The 19323-nt window shown below is 47.7% G+C and overlaps 5 protein-coding genes across 8 annotated transcripts; 3 read left to right on the plus strand and 2 right to left on the minus strand.

The window, feature by feature from the left end:
* Positions 1–335: 335 nt before the first annotated feature.
* LOC108155391 (alpha-1,6-mannosyl-glycoprotein 2-beta-N-acetylglucosaminyltransferase) lies at positions 336–7220 on the plus strand. Of its 3 annotated transcripts, none has more exons than XM_017286173.2 (11): positions 336–1050; positions 2297–2448; positions 2499–2648; positions 2715–2867; positions 2926–3110; positions 3173–3414; positions 3470–3615; positions 3678–3838; positions 4533–4991; positions 5874–6088; positions 6147–7220. In XM_017286173.2, exons 3-11 carry the CDS (start codon positions 2555–2557, stop codon positions 6367–6369), a joined length of 1878 nt encoding a protein of 625 aa, XP_017141662.1. In that variant the 5' UTR covers positions 336–1050; positions 2297–2448; positions 2499–2554; the 3' UTR covers positions 6370–7220. The 3 variants fall into 3 exon arrangements, with proteins under 3 accessions (XP_017141662.1, XP_017141661.1, XP_017141663.1); XM_017286172.2 differs by having other exon boundaries at positions 2520–2648; XM_017286174.2 differs by lacking the exon at positions 4533–4991 and having other exon boundaries at positions 339–1050; positions 2520–2648.
* LOC117187404 (kinesin-like protein subito) lies at positions 7004–9215 on the minus strand. Its single transcript, XM_033390006.1, has one exon. It carries the CDS (start codon positions 9074–9076, stop codon positions 7214–7216), a length of 1863 nt encoding a protein of 620 aa, XP_033245897.1. The 5' UTR covers positions 9077–9215; the 3' UTR covers positions 7004–7213.
* A 778-nt stretch (positions 9216–9993) lies between these two features.
* Positions 9994–13992, plus strand: LOC108155395 (4-hydroxybutyrate coenzyme A transferase). The gene is made up of 4 exons (XM_017286180.2): positions 9994–10513; positions 12415–12807; positions 12872–13276; positions 13337–13992. Exons 1-4 carry the CDS (start codon positions 10336–10338, stop codon positions 13789–13791), a joined length of 1431 nt encoding a protein of 476 aa, XP_017141669.1. The 5' UTR covers positions 9994–10335; the 3' UTR covers positions 13792–13992.
* An 11-nt stretch (positions 13993–14003) lies between these two features.
* Positions 14004–18972, minus strand: LOC108155396 (nucleoplasmin-like protein). Its single transcript, XM_017286182.2, has 3 exons — positions 18861–18972; positions 18457–18590; positions 14004–14830 (listed from the first exon to the last, which is right to left on the minus strand). Exons 1-3 carry the CDS (start codon positions 18880–18882, stop codon positions 14516–14518), a joined length of 471 nt encoding a protein of 156 aa, XP_017141671.1. The 5' UTR covers positions 18883–18972; the 3' UTR covers positions 14004–14515.
* Positions 14827–18172, plus strand: LOC108155393 (sodium-independent sulfate anion transporter). 2 transcript variants are annotated; one of them, XM_017286178.2, is made up of 7 exons: positions 14827–15448; positions 16042–16685; positions 16756–17068; positions 17119–17421; positions 17479–17624; positions 17691–17861; positions 17928–18172. In XM_017286178.2, the coding sequence occupies exons 1-7, from the start codon at positions 15433–15435 to the stop codon at positions 18132–18134; spliced, it is 1800 nt and encodes a 599-aa protein (XP_017141667.1). In that variant the 5' UTR covers positions 14827–15432; the 3' UTR covers positions 18135–18172. The 2 variants fall into 2 exon arrangements, with proteins under 2 accessions (XP_017141667.1, XP_017141666.1); XM_017286177.2 differs by having other exon boundaries at positions 14827–16685.
* Positions 18973–19323: the final 351 nt, after the last annotated feature.

Consider the following 19323-nt stretch of genomic DNA (forward strand, 5'->3'; position numbering starts at 1 on the left):
GTGGAATAGAATCGGCGGTAATATACTTTTATTTTGAAAAAATCAAAAACAATATTAGAGCAGGGATCGCAGCAATATTTAATTAAAATAACTAATTATTACAGGAAGCTCGGAATATTTTTCGTAACGAGTAAAAGTAAATTTAATTTTTATTCGAATTTATTTTTGCAGATAAGAGAAAATCCTTAAATTTAACATTAAAAGAAAGTGTATGCCAGGGCTGCTTAACATCAAAAACCTACTTTCCACTAAAATGCCTCTAGGTGGCGTGATAGTGAAACAGCGCGCAAACAGCTGTGCTTTAGTGTAAGTTTTAGTTTAGTGTAACTAACTAGCTGTAAACGTTTAGTCACAATGTTGGGTGTTGAATTTAACAAAGAGAACTTGAATTGAAATAAATTTAGCTGCTCGCTCCGCGAGCTTCTCTGCATCGAATCGACCATTAAAATATAAAAATCATACAAAATCAATACATATATACAAAATGTATAATTTCCGCTCATTGATGTTGGCCTGAAATTCGGTGCGGTGCGTGTTTCTGGCTAACGAAAGTGAAAACTCAAATACACGAATTAACATAAAAAACGCTTAAATAATCAGCCAAAGCGTACAATACAAATGCAAACAATGTGAAAAGATGCCTATCTGTGTGCTGTGCGTGTGTGTAGCCGCAGCAGCCGCAGTAGCAGCTGCGAGTATGTATGTGTACCGTAAGTGCATGAAGAAAACGAATCTCAATGATAACAAGAGCCATCAGAGCTAGATAATCAGCGATGATTTAACAAAAGAAGTGCCCCGAATCTGAAAGAACCTTCTGCCCAACCGAAATGCCTAAAGCAGAAATTGTGGTTGAAATTGTCGTTGCGGCAGCCCAGCGACACGGACTCGAGAGCAAGCAAAATCGTTACGCTGCATTTTGACTTGGGGGCGTCTGAAAAATCGATTGGATTGCCCGTAGTAAAGTCGCGAGTCGCGACCATAACAATACTACAGCAATGACGCTAAATGGAGTCCCGTGCTCCGTCCGCGGACGCGGATATCTAACCAAAGGTGAGTGTTCAGGTATTTATTTATTAGCACCGCACCGCAGCAACAAAAGCAGCAACAGCAACAACAAATACGAGTGTGTAGTATACAAAAATGCAAAGTAAATGGCGCATTTGTCTGCCAGTTTCGGGTTTGTTTTGGTTTTGGCCTGGTTTTGCCATCAAATTTCGTAACAACTAAACCGAAAATACCTGTTCGGCACCCCGGCCCGGCCCTCCCCCTCCGCAGTGTGTTTTTTTCTGTGTGTGGAGCAATGGGAGGGGGCCCCGCCACCCCATGCACTTGAAGAAGGCAGCATTTCCCCTTCACCTTCGACTGCTGCCTGAACTTTGATTCAAAGTCAAATTCTCGTTGTGGGTCGTCTGTCGGACGCCCCAATTAACGGTAGTTAATGTTGGCCCGGGGTACGGGAGAGATGTGATTATAGAGGGGGAACAGTCATTGATTTTGTTTACCATTTAATTGGGATAGTTTACGTTCGTTTGTCTGACGCAGAGTGGAATAATATAAGTCTATTGATATTCTTAATACACGGCTGTAATTCACAGTCGTTCGATTGTATGTAAAAATAGATCAAAATACACAAGCGACCAGTGTGAGACCTTTCTATTCTACTTCAAACCGCCCACAACTGGCCACCGACCAGACCATCCCGATTCTAGGGAATTCACTGAAGGAATTGGTTCGGGGGGAACTAGGCATACGCGAAAAATAATGATTCTCAGGGGCTTTCTGTACGCGGAATGTTCCGCAAATGAAACAGTTCGCTGGGCCAGCTAAATCTATTTTTACGCCAATTGCCTCGAGGCCGTAAACCGCCCACTTTACAGGCTCTGCTCTCCATGGGGCGGCGTGATGGGGCTACGTGAGTCTCCTCCATTGCTATTTAAACTCAAGTGAGTGCCCAAGCGACGTACGACGTACGACGTACGACGACGACGACGACGTACGATCAAAATATGGATCCGAGATCGTGGAGAAGCGGAGGCCAGGCTGGCCGTAATTGAATGTGGGGTAGTCGTTACTTTTCTGATTAGCATTCCCATTCCGTTTGCCATTGTGTGGATTGTTTGGATCGGATTAGGGCCCAGGGTCCCATTAATTGGGCACTTGGAATCCAGAATCTCAAGAGTGCAGAGAGTGTAGAGAGAGTGGTGTAGCCCCACAAAGGAAATGATTATCGAAAGTGGCCCAGTCCAGCCCAGCCCAGCAGCAATGCAATTGATTGTTATTACATCCTTCTTTCCAGATGGCGATCTCGAGATGAAAGTGCGCACCCAGTGAGCATTCTTCGCTTTAGTGAGCTATTCAGCCCCAGAGCCAGAGCCAGCCACAGACACTGATTGAGAGTGAGAGTGAGAGAACGCGAGAAAGCCAGAGATACCAGGTCCAAAATGAGAGGTAATCGCACAGAGCCCCGTTCGAATCGAAGCAAGCTATTCATTACTTAGTTTGATATACCAAAAAAAAAGGTCGCATTCTGATACCACTGCCCAACACCGGATCGATGGGACGGAAGCGCAACAACTTCTATATGCGGAGTATATTTCTACTGGCGCTCTGCATCTTTGGCCTGCTGCAGTACCACAACTTTAACTATCGTAAGACCTGCAATACGCTCTTCATTCGACAAACTAATGTCCTGTGTTGTCCTTTCCTTTCGACAGTGGAGTCCAGGGACACTGTGCTGGGAGATGCGGTCACCAATGACTCGGATGATGCCATCCTGGCCATGGTACCCGCCACACTGCACAAGTACTTGACGCCGCACTCGCGCAATCACAGCACCGCCGCGGTAACCGGAGCGATGGGCGGGGCCCGTGAGTAGAGCATGTGAAGTATATCTAATTACCATCCACTGATCCACTCCCTTTTTAGCTCTGCTCCTAAACACGAGCAGCTCCGGAGCGGCCACTGCAACCACAATCAGCTTTGACGTCTACCATCCGCCGAACATATCGGAAATAAAGCGTCAAATCGTGAGATACAACGACATGCAGCTGGTGCTTAACGAGGACACATTCGGTCCTCTGCAAAACGACTCTGTGATAATTGTAGTCCAGGTGAGTGCACGACCCACTCACAGCTAAAGAATGTCCTCATCAACGTGGTGGAATTCTTACAGGTGCACACGAGGATTACGTACTTGCGGCATCTGATTGTCAGCCTGGCGCAGGCGCAGGACATTACCAAGGTGCTGCTGGTGTTCTCGCACGACTACTACGACGAAGACATCAACGATCTGGTGCAGCAGATAGACTTCTGCAAGGTGCTTCAGATCTTCTATCCCTACTCCATTCAGACCCATCCCCACGAGTATCCAGGCGTGGATCCCAACGACTGCCCCAGGAATATCAAGAAGGATCAGTGAGTATTTCCAGTAGAACCGAAGCGGCGTGGAATAACTTATCCGATCAAATAGGGCCATAATCAGAAACTGCAACAACGCTCTGTATCCGGATCTCTATGGGCACTATCGGGAGGCGAAGTTCACGCAGACGAAGCACCACTGGATCTGGAAGGCGAACCGAGTGTTCAACGAGCTGGAGGTGACCCGCTTTCACACAGGTATGCTGTAGCAAGGATCACTTTGAGGGCAATCCCACTTCAGATCCTTTTTCCGGCATTAGGTTTGGTCCTGTTCCTCGAGGAGGACCACTATGTGGCGGAGGACTTTCTCTATCTGCTGGCCATGATGCAGAAGCGCACCAAAGACTTGTGCCCCCAGTGCAACGTGCTGTCCCTGGGCACCTATCTGAAGACATTCAACTATTACACCTACCACAGCAAGGTGAGAACTGGAGGGGCAACGCGTCCCTTCCCTTCCTTACGCTAGAGCTTGCCTTAAGAAATCTTTTGAGTGGCGCATCGAGCGGCCGAATGAGAAAGCCAATGAGATAGAGCGCTTCGAGCCTTACCCTATTTTAAGTACTTGTATATTTATGTTTCAAGAACAACTTAACGCTTCTGTTGCTACCAGACACACACGCACATACTCACACGCGCCCACACATCGAACGTATCGACAATCATAATGCAAATTGGAGTGGATGGAAACATGAGGCCGATTCATGCCGAATGGGTTGGCTATTCCATGGAATATACCCTCTAGTACCAGACCGTCACTGGTTGAATTTGAATTGAACACATCACACGCACACGTCCTAGCAAGGAGCACTAGTTCCCCAACGATTATCGTTCGATTAGCTAGGTGCAGAACTAGTGCATTTTAGTCGCTTACCTGGTAGCTAGTTGAGTGACTAGCTAGTGGCCGATAAAAGGCACGGGTTGTAGAGGGTAAATTCACGATCCACCAACACTCACACCCTCAGTACCCTCGCCTACATGCATACACACATGACTGTGTGTTTATACTTTTGTTTACTTACATACAAACATACATATATCATGTATTATTATTATTGTATTTTAAATATCATATATATACTATATATCTCTGTTCTATTCCGAATTCTGGCACGCAGACTAACAAGAAATCCTATGCTTCTTCGCTGATCTCGACAAACAGTCTATTAGGATACAATAGGAATAATAATAATAACAACAACAATAATAATAACAACAACAATAGAAACTCAATGCAATTAGCCGTGTCGTCCTCCTCTTCTTCCACATCATCTGCGCAATCATCAACGACATCATTCAGAAACAACAACGCCAAAGTCTATGTGGGCGACACCACCAACAGCATCAACAGCAATAATAGCAACAAGAAAGATCACAATAAGAACAATAAGAATAATAAATCAAATAACATGCGAAGCAACCACATCAACACTGTCACCGCCTCCTCAGCCGCCACATCCTCCGACACCAACAACGAGCCAAATAGCAATAACAATAACAATAACAACAACAACAAAAATGGTGCACAAACATGGAACTATCATGTCCTGCCGTCATTGTATTCCGTCTATCAGAAGGTAGCCACCACACCACCGCTAGCACATGCTCCAGGCTGGCCTCCAAGTTCCTTCTAGTTAAAACTGCACCTGCGTATCCATCGTATCGTCCTGTCCCTAGTTTGAGCACAATTTGAGCACTGACTGTTTGCACTGGGATGCGTTTGTAGGACATTGAGAGGCCGCCCTTCAAGACCCTTCAAGGTGCTGCAAAGACATCCCGGAGGCGACACACGAATACTTTATTGGCCGTGTAGATTGCTACCCATCCTCCTTCATCCCCGCGCTTTGGCACTTTTGCATGTACCGTTTATACCGTTTGTACCTTTCCGTTCTTTGCTTCCTGTTCAATTTTTGTGTACTGCTATGCATTGCTATACTGTTGCGTTGTGTTAATTAACTTGTCTATGTGTCCCGCGATGGCATGCCACATCTCTGCCCCGCCCGTATCTGCCCGTATCTGCCCGTACCTGCTCTGCCCTCCAGATGCACGCACGCGTGCGGCTCGTGAAGATTGATAGCCAGAGCATCATCAATGACTATCGCAAGGTATTTGGTATGGCGTGTATCCCCATCGTTACGTTATCCATCGTTCCGAATCACTGCCTAATCCTAATCACTGCTTCACAAACGGAAACGAAGGCAGTGAGTGTTTGATACCACTTGGGCCTAACTTGTCCCAATTTGCGACTTACTAAACACTAAATTGACTTCATTTGGCAACCCACAAATCGTAGTAAGAGTTAGTCCTGTTTGAACGAATGAAATTTGCATGCCCAACCCCCTCTGCCTCCGCCCCTATCCACTCCTTTCAAATCTGTTTCAATTTGTTCGTTTTAAACGATTGTCGATATTTGCGTACTTAACCCGAATCCCCCTTCTTCCCGTCTCTCCCGTCGACAGGTCGAGGTCATGCCGTGGGTGAGCAGCAAGCACAACATGGGCTTCGCCTTCAACCGCACCACCTGGACGAACATAAGGAGGTGCGCCCGTCACTTCTGCACCTACGACGACTACAACTGGGACTGGTCGCTGCAGCACGTCTCCCAGCAGTGCCTGCAGCGCAAGCTGCATGCCATGATAATCAAGGGCCCGCGAGTCTTTCACATTGGCGAATGGTGAGCAAGAGAGAGCCCTGTGCTTCCATTTTTAATCTAAGCAATTTCTCTTTTGTAGTGGCGTTCATCACAAGAATAAGAACTGCGAGTCCAACCAAGTCATCTCGAAGGTTCAGCACGTTCTGAAGATAGCTCGCAACTCGCATCAGCTCTTTCCCCGCTCGCTCACCCTGACGGTGCCCAGTCTGAGTAAGAAGACCAAGCTGCGCAAGGGCAACGGCGGATGGGGCGACCTGCGAGACCATGAACTGTGTCTGAACATGACGCTGCCAACGCGGTGAGGAGGACGCCAAAGGACTAAGCTCCAGCATTGAATACGAGTATAATATCTAGTTAGAGCTATTAGGAAGTAGCCTTAAATATGGTAACACTCAACCAGATTATGCACTGTGTATCAGTGAAATAACCTAACCGCAAGTAATCGAAGCCAAGACAAGTTGTGCATCAGTTGCGCCTCCAAAGAACCTCCACGGGCGCGGCACAAATTTCTAGTATAAGTAATCCTCCTCTAGTCACCGGCCATATGCCAACCAAAACAACTCGAAACCCCCCATATTCGAATCCTTTCTGTGCTGTTTGCTCTTCGGTTTGGTATAAATTACTTTGTATTGTTTGGGCTCCGTCCACAGTAATGGCGGAAAGGTCCCAAGCAACGCTTACGACTCATATTAATACTTATACAACTCACTCGAATAGTACTCAATCGAATCGTCTATCGTAGTCCCAAAATGTGCCGAATCCTCCGTTTCGTAAATGGTCGAGTTTAGAGGTAGAGACAGGAGAGCAAGCAGTAAATCGCATAAACTAGTCATAGCACATGCGCCTAGAACCCCAGCGCATTAGAGCAATATAACTAGCTCTTTGATAACTTATTGTATAACGTTTTAAGCCTGTAAATAGAAATCTTTTGTTGTATAAATTACATAAGGTCTTTTTAATACACATACGTACATACATACATAATGTATTTAACTAATGTAAGCTGTTATTTTCTAATTGTTAGTCGAATGCGCTTTTATGTACTAGGAATTTTTGATCATTTGAACGAGTAATCTTAGCGAATAAGTGATTTTATTTCGACTATAACAAACCCTTAAAAATACAAGATGGCAAATATAACATGTACTATTCATCATCGAGTATTTCTATGGACGCATTGGGCTCATCCTCCTTTTCGTCAATACTGTCGGATTCGCTTGAGGGAGGTTTGAGTTCCTCGATTTCATCCTTGAGATCCTCGATTTGCTCTTCGTACAGCCGCTTTTGTGCTGCCAGCTTAAACTCGAACTCCCGCTCTGCCATCAGACGTTGCTTCTCGGCCTGCTTCTCCCACTGCTTTTTGTTTTCCCGCAACAATTCTTGGTAGGTCTCCGAAATTTCCTTTCGCAGCCTCTCCTCCAGCAGCTGCATCTTCAGTACATGGTCCAACTTCAATCGATCGATCTCTTGCCGCAGGCTGATATTAATCTCCTCAATCTCTTTGATGTATTCGTACTGGGTATTCTTTTTAGAGTTGTCAAAGAAACCAGAATATCGTGTACAATGCTGCTTTATCAAAGGCTCTTTAAAAATGATATTCTTCGCTATGGAGGCGAAGTTGAGCACGTTCAGGTTTTCCTCATAGAACTTCTCCAGCGGTGTGACAGTCACTATCATGGCCAAGCGTTCCTTTCCGAGCAGGGCTGCTTGCAACAGCATGGTAAGCTTTGAATCGCGAAATGGTATGACGTCATTGTTTGCCTTTTTCCGTGAAGTACTGGCCGCGTCCAGACACCGCCCCAAAGTCATTAGGGAGGTGTTGATGTTTTTCGCCTCCTTGAGGCGTAACCCGATGGTGCCCGTGTTGTTTACACGCTCCGAGCCCGCGAGGTCGCAAAACTTGTACGAACATTGAGTGGTCATTCCCGAGCAGTTGTACTTCAACACATCCACGATGAAGACACAGTGGGATCTGCTAGAGTTCGCGTTCACCGAGGTCGAAGCGTAGGTGGAACGCTGCTGTCCCAGCCGCAGCAGCTGCAAGGCTTCCTCGCTGCTTCTTACGAACACAGTCGTCAGGCCCTTGATATATACTTGACCTTTATTGCAGGAGATCTTCATGGGCTTTCGCGGAACAGCACCAAGATTTTCTTTACGCGGCGGTATGGTCAATAGGTCATATACCAGTTCATTGTAGATCTCCACAAATGATACCCAAATCATTACCGAGACGTTCGGGTCGGCCTTTGTCTCGAAGGTGTGATCCCCCTGAACCGCCTCCTTCAGTCGCTCGTGATGCCCGCCAATATCCGGGCACAAGCTAAGCAGTTTCTTGCTTATTTGCATTTCCCGCAACGTGGTCTCGTCCTGAAGGAACTCAATGCAGCCGTTGACCAGTTTTAGTTTGGGTGAGTGGTATAAGTTTTCCATGTAGATGGTGAATATGTGCTCTAGGCCGCGGGGTATAACACCAGCAAGCACATCATCGCCAAGCAATGTGTACGTTTTTCCCGAGCCTGAAGTGCCATACGTCATTATGGTAACGCATTCTTCTTCCAGAATCCTGGGACCAACACAGATGTCGTAGACATCCCGCTGCCCAACGGAGCCATCGAATATAGATGTGAATCCAAAGTGCTTTTCCATTTTGTTGACATTGGTGCTGGTGTTTTCACTCTTCACGCTGGTAACCAGCACTTTTCCATCGTCTGATACCGAGTATGCTTTGGAGGCGACACCCACGGGACGCAGACGCAAAAAGACCTGTGGCCCAGTATCCCCGACACTGATATCTTCAGCACTCGGGACACTAGTTGCATAGTCTCCACCATTGGATGCGCACTCTGACTCAGAGTCTGAGCCGTCTGTGCTCTCCATGGCTTCATGTATATCATCGAACAGACGCAACTTTTTCTCCGGTCTTGGTCGACAGCGCCGGTCAACGCTGGGATCTCGAGCCATGAGAAATGAGCGCTTCTTGCGCACTGGTGCTTCATACGAATCGCTCATGTTAAGGTGTGACGGTTGCCGAATATTCCAAAAGTTTATTGCTGATTTGCAGATTTTATTTTCTTCAATTGTAGATTAGCGCTTTTTTTCAGACGCCTCTGGTAGGGTTGCCGTTTTTTCCAAATTTGTGTAGATGACAGCTACGACCAGTGATACGGTATCGAACGTTGAACGTAAAAGCCAAGTGAACGCTGAACAAATCCACACACACTCATTCACTTTCACCCTACAGCTCGGTTGCACATGAGTGAGGAAATGTATAGCGCATATGCACAGGATTGACGAGCCCGTCTGCTGACAGGTTGGAGCCTTTCTGTACTTCTTTGCATGTGCAAACACACAATATCCACAAGATGCCGTGGAATGCCTCTGCCTACGTGCCGGAGAAGATCACAGCGGTGGCAGGCAGATATGTGGGTGGCAAATATGCGCCAATTTTAGCTGTTGCTACCGACTGCAAACCCACAACCAGCCACATGCATGTATGTACGTCTTTGGTATATAAATGTGGTAAACGACTGGAACCATTATTTAATTCAATATATTTCTTTATTATTTTTACATACACAAACAATTCGTTGCTCAAACTAGAAACATTAGGCATCTGTGTTTTAAAACATTCGTTTCGTTTAAATCACTTCGAGCTGTTGTATTTTAAGTTAATGAAAGCCAGCGGCCAATAGAGGGTACGAATTGTATATGGTATCTTTCCCCGGATAATCGGCCCGTCCATCTGAAGATACGAAATACATTGTTGAATATTTGCAGTTTTAAGTTTAAATTTGCCGGGCGATACCATCGATGGACTGGCGAAACCATCGATGTTCGGCGTATTTTCCAGCCCTGAATGGCGCTATTGGATTTTTTGACAACACTACTTTGAAACTTAGTATAATTTTGGAAACCAAAACAAACAAAACAAAAAAATCGTAGATCCTAAACAAATGTACCCAAAATAAAGGAACGTGGTGGCTGGAGCAGCGAGGAGGTTGAGGACCTAGGACGTCCGATTGCAGAAATTCATGCTTTTCTTGCTTGGAAATTTCCGGCCCTGGTATTCGCGGTCGACGTTAGTTGCAAACGCGCAGCTGGAGCAACAACAACGCAGAGTCTTGATACTGGCAGCGCACAATCAGCGATTCAACGGACTAGCGCTAATACACTGCCATCGCCATCTCAGAACACAACGTGATTTAATAAGCTCTTGCCTGTTCGTTCTTTCGGTTTGAGTGCGTGAGAGTGTCTCTATAGCTGCAATCATGAGCAAGCAACTGGCGCGCCGTGTTGGCCAGATCAACAAATTCCTGGCCGTAGCATCGCCAAACGCTGCATCCACCCACAACACGTACTTCACCTATGTGCGTGAGCTGTCGCATCCCATCGCCCGTGACCCGCCAATTGTGCCGGTCGAGGAGGCTGTCTCCTGCATCAAGTCGGGTGAGTGCATGCCGAGAGGATTGCCCTTGTAGTTGCGCCAAGGAGAGCCCCTTGGCCTTTGCTGCTGACCCGTAAACTCAGTTTTCAGTACATATAGAATGGCAACGTTTTTGGTTATATAATGTTTTTGCGTTCTAGTGGGCTTGTTTAGGAAAAAATAATGGAAATGAAAATGGGGCGCGGTGCAGGGCAGTGTCAGTGGCATGCAAATGTAATCCATGGGTGTGTGTGTGTAGTAGTTGGACTACTTTGAGCACAAGGCCCAAGGGAGGGCACTTACATGAACACATACATATGTGCACGTATGTATATATAGGGTGTTCAATAGCTTTGACAGAATCAAATTGACCGTGATTATGGTCATTGTTGAGTGCTTAAGCTATCAGTTACTTATTTACCCTCCTTACATACTACTAGAAATGTGGTCCGCAACATACAAATCTAGAATTTCCGTCGAACTGCAGGCGGGGGTCATTAACTGTACATCTGTACATACACGGTGGCTACAGTGGAACGTCGTATGTAGATTATATTTTTAGTTTGCCAAAGTTGTACTTTGTACCCTCGCCTGAAACAGCAACAACAGCTACAACAGCAGCAGCAAGCTGAGCTTATGCCGCAAGAACGAACGTCGCTCACACACACACACACACACACGAAGAGAACGGAATCCACATAACCGGCTATCGTCGCCGTCGCTGTCGGCAGCTGTGCTGATAAGAGCTAATAACATTTAACACAGCTTCTTATGTAATGACTATCAGTGGGCAGGTGAACTAGCGTGTGTGTGTGTGTGGGTGCTCGTGTCATTTGGCAAATTATAAATTATAAATTCCGTACTTTGTGGTCACAGAACAACAGGATAATCAGAAGCAGCTGACCCGTACGCAGCATTGCTTTGATTAATTTCAATTTAGGCAATTGGGCGACTTTTGCCATGCAATCAATTGAGACCGTTAGCCCCCGCCCCCCGCCCACAATTCACCGAGCAATAATCAATGCTTAGCACTTCGAAGGCCTCCCTCATCAGCAGGCCCATGCAAATTGATAAAAATTGATGTGTGGGGCGCCACACCACCACCCCACCACACAGCAAGAGCAACAACATCATCTACATATGCATGTGTGATATGTGTATGCGTATGTATGTATGCATATGTCGAGCAGCTCTCTCGCTTGCCGTCACTATTGGGTCCCGTTGCCTCTAATTTTAGCCAAATTCACCAACGCAGGCCACGGGCCACGCAAAATCTACTACGTAATTTGGTTGGAAATCTTTTTCGTGTGGCACGTTTCTGGCAGATACAATTTTGGCACTTGTACAGTAATCATTGCCTGCACTGGAACCAGCTCTCCCCGAAACTCGTCCCAAGGTTATGTGGGAAACTTTCTTATAATTTCAATTGGCGGGGCTGACCCGCTGCTGCAGATAAGAATTTCACATATCGGATGATTTGTCATGACGTTAAAAGGGGCTCGTAAGAGAGGTGCTGCACATTGGTGTTGACGCCATTGCCCGTCTCATCGGTCATGTCATAGAGAACCGAGTGCTGCAGAAATAGATCATTCAATAGTTATACACTTTCTGGGAAGCGCTTCTCATGTGTTTACAAGCATTTAATATTGTCACGCGACATACACTATAGAACTTTGGCCCGTTATTACTAACACACAAAGGCGGTAATCTCTCTACTCCCCCTCCCAACAGAACAAACATCTTGAGAGCTTTCAAGAACCACGACAAAGGAAAGCTTTGATCGCTAGAATAGAGAGCAGATTCTGCTCGGAGCGGATACGATTGTTATCAGTTATTCACTTAATCAGTCAGTCACGCGACTGAGCTTCAATTAACTTCGAGAATATTTTCTAAAATGTTAATGATTGCTCGCTTCTTTTACCAGGGGACACGGTGTTTGCCCAGGGGGCTGCCGCCACACCTGTCGCCCTCCTGAACGCAATGTCTCTGCATGGAAAGTGCAACAAGCTGAAGGACGTCACCGTTTGTCACATGCATACGGAGGGTCCGGGAGAGTATTGCAAGCCCGAGTACAAGGACATTTTCCGCTCGAACTCCTTGTTCATGGGCGCCAACGTGCGCAAAGCTGTGGCCGAGGGACGTGGCGACAACGTGCCCATCTTCCTTCATGAAATTCCTCTGCTGTTCTACAAGAAGATCATCAAGCCCGATGTGTCCCTAATCCACGTGTCGCCGCCAGACAACCATGGCTACTGCTCGCTCGGCACCAGCGTCGACTGCGTCCGCGCGGCTCTGCTCAACTCAAAGATGATTGTTGGTAAGTGGCTCGCAGAGTGATAAGCCCTCTCGAGTGCTGTGAGTTATATTCTGGTTCTGTGCAGCTCAAATAAACCCCAAGATGCCGCGAACTTTCGGTGATGCCATCATCCACAAATCGCACTTTGACTTTGCCGTCGAGGTGAACGAAGACCTGCCGCAGCACGGCACTGGAAAGATCTCTGCCGTGGAGCAGAAGATTGGCAAACTGATTGCCGAGAATCTGGTCAAGGATGGAGCCACCCTGCAGATGGGTATTGGCAGCATTCCCGACGCCGTTCTGGCCGCCCTGCACAACCACAAGGACCTGGGCATCCACTCCGAGATGTTTGCCAACGGAGTGGTCGAGCTGGTCAAGAAGGGCTGCGTCACCAACAGCAAGAAGAAGATGCATCAGGGAAGGATTGTGGGCTCCTTCCTCATCGGAGATCAGGCCCTGTACGACTTTGTCAACGACAATCCCTTCATCGGTAAGCTACACACATATTCCTGCGAACATAAGACATATTTCCATCCTCCTCTTCTGTTAGAAATGTACGGCATCGACTACGTGAACAACACCAGCATCGTGAAGCAGCAGCCCCGCATGACGGCCATCAACAGCTGCATTGAGGTGGACCTGACTGGTCAGGTCTGCTCCGACTCCATTGGCACGCGCTTCTTCTCCGGCTTCGGCGGACAGGTGGACTTTATCCGCGGAGCCGCCGAGGGTCTGGACGGGCTGGGTGTTCCCATCATTGCCATGCCCTCGACCACCAAGAATGGAGAGAGCAAAATTGTGCCCACGCTGAAGCCAGGCGCCGGCGTCGTCACCTCCCGGGCCCACGTGCACTACGTCGTCACGGAGCACGGCATTGCGTCGCTGTTTGGCAAGAATGTGCGCCAGCGCATGTACGAACTGATCCAGATATCCGACCCCAAGCACCGCGAGACCCTTGAGAAGGACTGCTTCGAGCGCATCAAGGTGATGCCATCGCCGAATTAATCTATCCAAATCTTCGATGAGAGTAGAAACATTTTCAAAGTGGCCTGAATCCGAAATCAGAAATTCGTAATCCGTAAACGCATTCCCGAAATTGTTTGCAGTCTGACTTTGATAGCACTTTATAGCAGCGACCCGATGATAAAATAAGATCTGGCACTACCAAAATTGAGATGGCGTAATAAAACAAATTCATATGAGGAATACTCGAAAAATTTCATTTAAATACCGACGACAGTTTAATTTCATACCACATCTATGAAGTAGAGGGAGGAGGAGGTTTCCGTGTTAGTTTTTAGGTGTTTAGTTTAGTTGTAGTTTCGTTTTATGTATATACAGTACAAGTCTGTGTGTTCGGTTCGGTTCGGTTAGTGAGTCATGCTTCTGGGGAGTGCCTGTCCGGGCGCTGTTTAAGGACCTTTCCGCTTAAGATTACACGAGACGAGCACACAACGTTTTGTCTTTGAACTGAATGTAAATGTAAAGTTAAGGATAAGTGGTTAAAAGTTTTTGTTTAGGTTTAGATTTAGGTGAGGGCGCTGTTCTCGTTCAAAAGTTCAAAAGGAACTAAATTGTATTCTCAGTATGTATCGTATCGTATCGTATAGTATTGTAAAATAGGGCCTAAAACTCTTTGTTGCTTGTTAAATCTACACGTGAAGAATAGCTTAAACCTTCATCGATGGATGGTTGAGGATTTACGATGATTTTAGATTTACTTTCCGGTTTACTTCTTCTTGTTGTTCTTGGCGTTTTTATCGCCGGCAGCGGCTGCGGCGTTCTGCTCGATCTTGGCCCGCTTCTTTGGGTGCTCGTCCTCCTCGTCCTCGACCACATCATCCTCCTCGTCCTCCTCCTCCATGTCGACCACCTCGACGTCGTCCTTGATGTTGTGGCCGTGAATGTACACGGGTCCACTGCCCTTGATCAGCTTGAACGTGACCTTGGACTCGTAGAACTCCACATCTGGATTGACGGCGCGCGTCTCGCCAGCCTTCAAGACGGCAATCGGAATTTGCACAGAGTCCTTCACTGTGTTGACCTGCGTAAGAGAATGGAATCGTATCGTTTGATTATGCTGATGGAACAGATAGATAGACGGATAGATACAAGCTTCAAGTGGCTCAGAGACAGTTGCTGCCTTTGCAGACTACATTTCTAATTTCTTATTCGAACAGCACTCGGCACGATACGCGCCGTCCCACCTTCGGAGCCACCATGGAGCTACACATCTGTGGTCGATGGCTTTATCGCTTCTCTAATCATTGTCAGTCGACCCGCCGTCGAGCGCCTTCCCCAAAACCGTGCCGTACCCTACGTCCCATGATAACCGTCTCCCGTCTCTCGTCTCTGCTGTTCTGCTGCTCTGCTGGGGCTAGGCCCCGCATTCAGCCATAGTTTTTGCGCTTGACCATTCGCTGGCCCACGCTTGTGCGGAACGGTTCGGTTCAGTTTGGCCCCTACACCCCACTTACAAGAAATTTATCAACTGCACTCTCACTTGAGTGCCAATAAATAAATATCTGGCGGCCCTCCTCCTCTGACCGAAACTAACAAGTGGCCGCTAATTAAAATCATCTAGCGAAACGTGTAAAATATAACTCAAAGCCACCACACTCCCCCTTGCGAGTCCAGATTGTCAGCATGCGCGATAATGAAGGTACGTACTACGTCGAGAGCACACATTTAGCAGTGAAAGTAGATCCCCAGCCTGCCATCTCTAGAATGCAATACCATTCTGTCCTTCAGGCTTCATGTGCCAGCCGCCCTCAAGGGAGAGCTTCGGCCTAGCCTGCCTATCAGATCAAAGGAGAATAAACGCCTTTGCCCACATTTTCATATCCATCATGGCGAGGGGATCATAATATCAAAGAAAGGAATTCCCAATTAAAAGCGAAACAGGAAGACTATTTTTCCCGGCGACAGAATAATCTAGTGGGTGCTTTCGAACGCTGATAGACAGGCGCGCTTCCTCTTGGATAAAGTTGTCCATCAAGCTGTTCCCAGCACAAATCACAAGACAACGGACTGGGGCGAAATGGCCAAAGGAATTCATTAGCGCACTTCAGGCCGCAGAAGATCAGGCCCGGCGATTATGGGTGTGACTGCGATTAGGAATCTCTGTACTTTTCCCCCAATCAAGCAATGACGCAGACACCATGACATCAAGACCACGACGGACCCCACACAGACGCAGAGACAGGCACAGGCCTATGTTGTATCTATTTGATTGGTCTACAAATGTGCTTCCAGAACCAGATCTCTATCGGGAGCGCCTGCCGAATGTGTGCGAGGCCGTGGGCACAAAGGCCCGTAGCTGCTGCAGCATGAGGAGCGTCCACCGCTTTCTGCCCGTCACAGATTGGCTGCCGAAGTACCAGCTGAACTTTCTTCCGATGGACATTGTGGCGGGTCTAACGGTGGGCCTCACGGCTGTGCCGCAGGCCATAGCCTATGGGGTGGTGGCCGATCTGCCTCCCGCCTACGGCCTCTACTCGGCTTTCATGGGCGGCTTCGTCTACATATTGCTGGGCACCTGCAAGGACATCACAGTGGGACCCACGGCGATCATGGCCCTAATGGTGCGGCCCTATGTGAACGGCAATCCGGACAATGCGGTCCTTCTCTGCTTCCTGTCTGGCTGCATTATCCTTTTGCTGGGTCTGCTCAATCTGGGCGTGCTCATGCGCTTCATTTCGGTGCCGGTGACCACAGGATTCACGATGGCCGCCGCCATCACCATCGCCAGCGGGCAGATCAACAATCTGTTTGGCATATCAAGCAGCTCCACGGGGTTTCTGGACGCATGGATACACTTCTTCGGCCACATCAAGGAAACGCGCCGCAACGATGCCATTCTGGGATGCTGCACATTGCTTTTGTTGCTGCTCATGCGGGTAAGATCCGAAAGAGATTCCCACCCCGCCCCACCCCACTCAAGGTGTAATTCGGGATTTATCCTTGCAGAAAATCAAAGACTTGCCCTGTGGCTACCGCAGTCTCTTGAAGTATCTGTCGCTCTCACGCAATGCCGTGGCCGTGTTCGTGGGCATCCTTCTCTGCTACCTGCTGAGCCGCGGCTCCGGGTCACTGCCGTTCCTCGTGAGCGGCAGCATCACATCGGGCCTGCCCCCATTCCGGCCGCCGCCATTCCACACGCAGGATCCAGCTTCCGGAGAGCCCATTACCTTCGGTGGCATGGTCTCGAACATTGGCTCTGCCCTGGTGTCCATTCCCCTGCTGTCCATACTGGAGAGCGTTGCAGTGGCAAAGGCTTTCTGTGAGTACTGCTTCGGGCGCCGTTTCAAGCTTTACTGATTGCTCTTTTAGCCAAGGGAAAAATCGTGAATGCCTCGCAGGAGATGATTGCTCTGGGCATGAGCAACGTGCTCAGCAGCTTCTTCCTGTCGATGCCCATCACGGGCTCCTTCACGCGGTCAGCCATCAACAACGCCAGCGGCGTGAAGACGCCACTGGGTGGCGCCGTCACTGGCGCCCTTGTCCTCATGACCCTCGCCTTTCTCACCTCCACGTTCGCCTACATACCCAAGGCTACGCTGGCGGCCATCATTATAGCAGCCATGCTCTTTATGGTGGAATACGAGACCATAGCGGAGATCTGGCGAGCCAAGAGTGAGTAGGACCGGACCCCTTAGGAGTGCCTTGAATGTTACTTGTAATCTTTTGTAGAGCGCGATATGCTGCCCTTCCTGGTCACCGTCCTGTGCTGTGTGTTCTGGACACTAGAGTATGGCATGGTGGTGGGCATCCTTTTCAATGCACTCTTCCTCTTGTACAAGAGCATGAAGCCGCAATTCCATTTGGAGACCCAAAAGGTATGACCAGATCAACCGGAACCTAAATATGCCACGAGCTTGCACTTCCTTCCTTCTCTGTGGCAGTACAATGGCGTGGAGCTAAGCCTGGCCGATCTAAAGGGAAGCGTTGACTACTCGGCAGCGGAATATCTCAAGACTGCCATTTTATCCCACGTGACGAGTCGGCAGGGAGCCATCACGTTGGTTGTCATCAAGGGAGACGAGATCGGTTCGATTGATACCACCGTAGCGCTGGTAAGTAATGCCGTCCAATCCAGTCCAGTCACCTCACCACTCCACTAACCTACTGCGACTCTGCAGAACCTTATTTCGCTGCGGGAAGACCTTGCGCTGCTCGACTGCAATCTCATTTGCTGGAACTGGAGCGTACCGGCAGCGGGGGTGCTTTGCAGGATGGACAGCAAGACGCGTCAGATGCTAAAGTTCTCAAAGAGCTTCCCAGAACTAATGGAATCACTCGAAAAAGAATCCGATTCAACGGTAAAGATATCCCAAATAGATGATTGAATACACAAGTCAATAAATGTGTGATAATCCTCTTTAAAGTCCCATATCAGTGTCTGCGTCTGTGTTTTTATTTGCATTTGTATCTGCGTACAGTTACTTATTAGTCGGGTGGATGGTGATGGGGGGGGGAGCATTCGGTGCAGATGTACAGACAAAAATTACCCTAACCCATGCCCTTGTCCATGAGAATAGAGAAACCGGTCCTTGCCCCGGCATAAAACACGGCAAAAAAAAAGGGGGAAGAAGCAGAGCCAAAAGGCAGACGGGTCGGCAGACAGACGCATGCGGCGCGCGCATACACACAGAATTTATGCACACTCACCTCCACCACGTTGAACTCATTATCCTTGGCTTCCGCGCCGAGCAGAATCTGTTTGATCACCAGCTTCTGGCCTCGTGCGTAGTCCTCGTCCACATCCCACGTCACGCTATTGCTTTCGGCGGTCAAAGTAACACCTGAAAATTAGATCATTGGTTCTTAGTACCCGCTTATGTTTAACAAGGGGGAGCACATGTATGTATCTACTGTGGGTTTGTATGTACGCCCTGTACTATACATATGTGCACAGACACAGTAATTAGTCAGCGGCAACCTTGAACAAAAACACCGGCAAGCGGCGTCTGCAGCAGGCATTGCCCTTTCACACATGCACAACTCGAACCTCAAGCCGCCTATTGCAGCTGCACTAGGATTAAATTGAACTCGGATAGGTCTATTATATTTACCATAGAATGATTCTTCAGCCATTGCAGTTATTTGGTTGATATTAATTTAAAAGAATCGAGCGTAGAACACGTGTTGAGCAAAAAATTTGCAAAATGGTAGATAGAAGTGCAAGACCACCGATAACATCGGGGGTGGTAGTAGTGTTGGTCACTATCGATGTTTCTCCACTTATCGGCATGCTTTAGCCGAATCATTGTTGGGTACAGTCTGGAGATTCCTGAAATTAATTATAATGAAATTTGTTTATTTAAACAATCAGGACTTCGATCTACATCAACGACGTCCCAAAATGAGATTTCTACGTGATTTTTCATGAAAATCAGGGATGGAAGCAAATCATCGGCAAGATGCCATACAGAAGAAAAAGGTTTTAAAAGGCTGATAAAAGTATTTCACATATTAATAATTTATACAGAGGCGAAACACGTTAGAACTGTATGTATTTAAAATATATATTTCCAT

This window comes from Drosophila miranda, chromosome 2 (assembly GCF_003369915.1).
Source record: "Drosophila miranda strain MSH22 chromosome 2, D.miranda_PacBio2.1, whole genome shotgun sequence".
NCBI lineage: Eukaryota > Metazoa > Arthropoda > Insecta > Diptera > Drosophilidae > Drosophila > Drosophila miranda.

Excerpts from the sequence above, each read along its gene's own strand:
- LOC108155391 (XM_017286172.2), top strand. Across the intron at positions 3,616-3,677 it reads GGTGACCCGCTTTCACACAG|GTTTGGTCCTGTTCCTCGAG; the intron begins GTATGCTGTAGC and ends TTCCGGCATTAG. Across the intron at positions 3,839-4,532 it reads ATTACACCTACCACAGCAAG|ACTAACAAGAAATCCTATGC; the intron begins GTGAGAACTGGA and ends TCTGGCACGCAG.
- LOC117187404 (XM_033390006.1), bottom strand. The coding sequence starts at position 9,076 with ATGAGCGATTCGTATGAAGCACCAGTGCGCAAGAAGCGCTCATTTCTC.
- LOC108155395 (XM_017286180.2), top strand. The coding sequence starts at position 10,336 with ATGAGCAAGCAACTGGCGCGCCGTGTTGGCCAGATCAACAAATTCCTG. Across the intron at positions 10,514-12,414 it reads TGTCTCCTGCATCAAGTCGG|GGGACACGGTGTTTGCCCAG; the intron begins GTGAGTGCATGC and ends TTCTTTTACCAG. Across the intron at positions 13,277-13,336 it reads CAACGACAATCCCTTCATCG|AAATGTACGGCATCGACTAC; the intron begins GTAAGCTACACA and ends CTCTTCTGTTAG.
- LOC108155393 (XM_017286177.2), top strand. The coding sequence starts at position 15,948 with ATGACATCAAGACCACGACGGACCCCACACAGACGCAGAGACAGGCAC. Across the intron at positions 17,069-17,118 it reads TGCAGTGGCAAAGGCTTTCT|CCAAGGGAAAAATCGTGAAT; the intron begins GTGAGTACTGCT and ends TTGCTCTTTTAG. Across the intron at positions 17,862-17,927 it reads TTGATACCACCGTAGCGCTG|AACCTTATTTCGCTGCGGGA; the intron begins GTAAGTAATGCC and ends GCGACTCTGCAG.
- LOC108155396 (XM_017286182.2), bottom strand. The coding sequence starts at position 18,882 with ATGGCTGAAGAATCATTCTATG. Across the intron at positions 18,591-18,860 it reads GGCTGAAGAATCATTCTATG|GTGTTACTTTGACCGCCGAA; the intron begins GTAAATATAATA and ends TCTAATTTTCAG. Across the intron at positions 14,831-18,456 it reads ATGAGTTCAACGTGGTGGAG|GTCAACACAGTGAAGGACTC; the intron begins GTGAGTGTGCAT and ends TCTCTTACGCAG.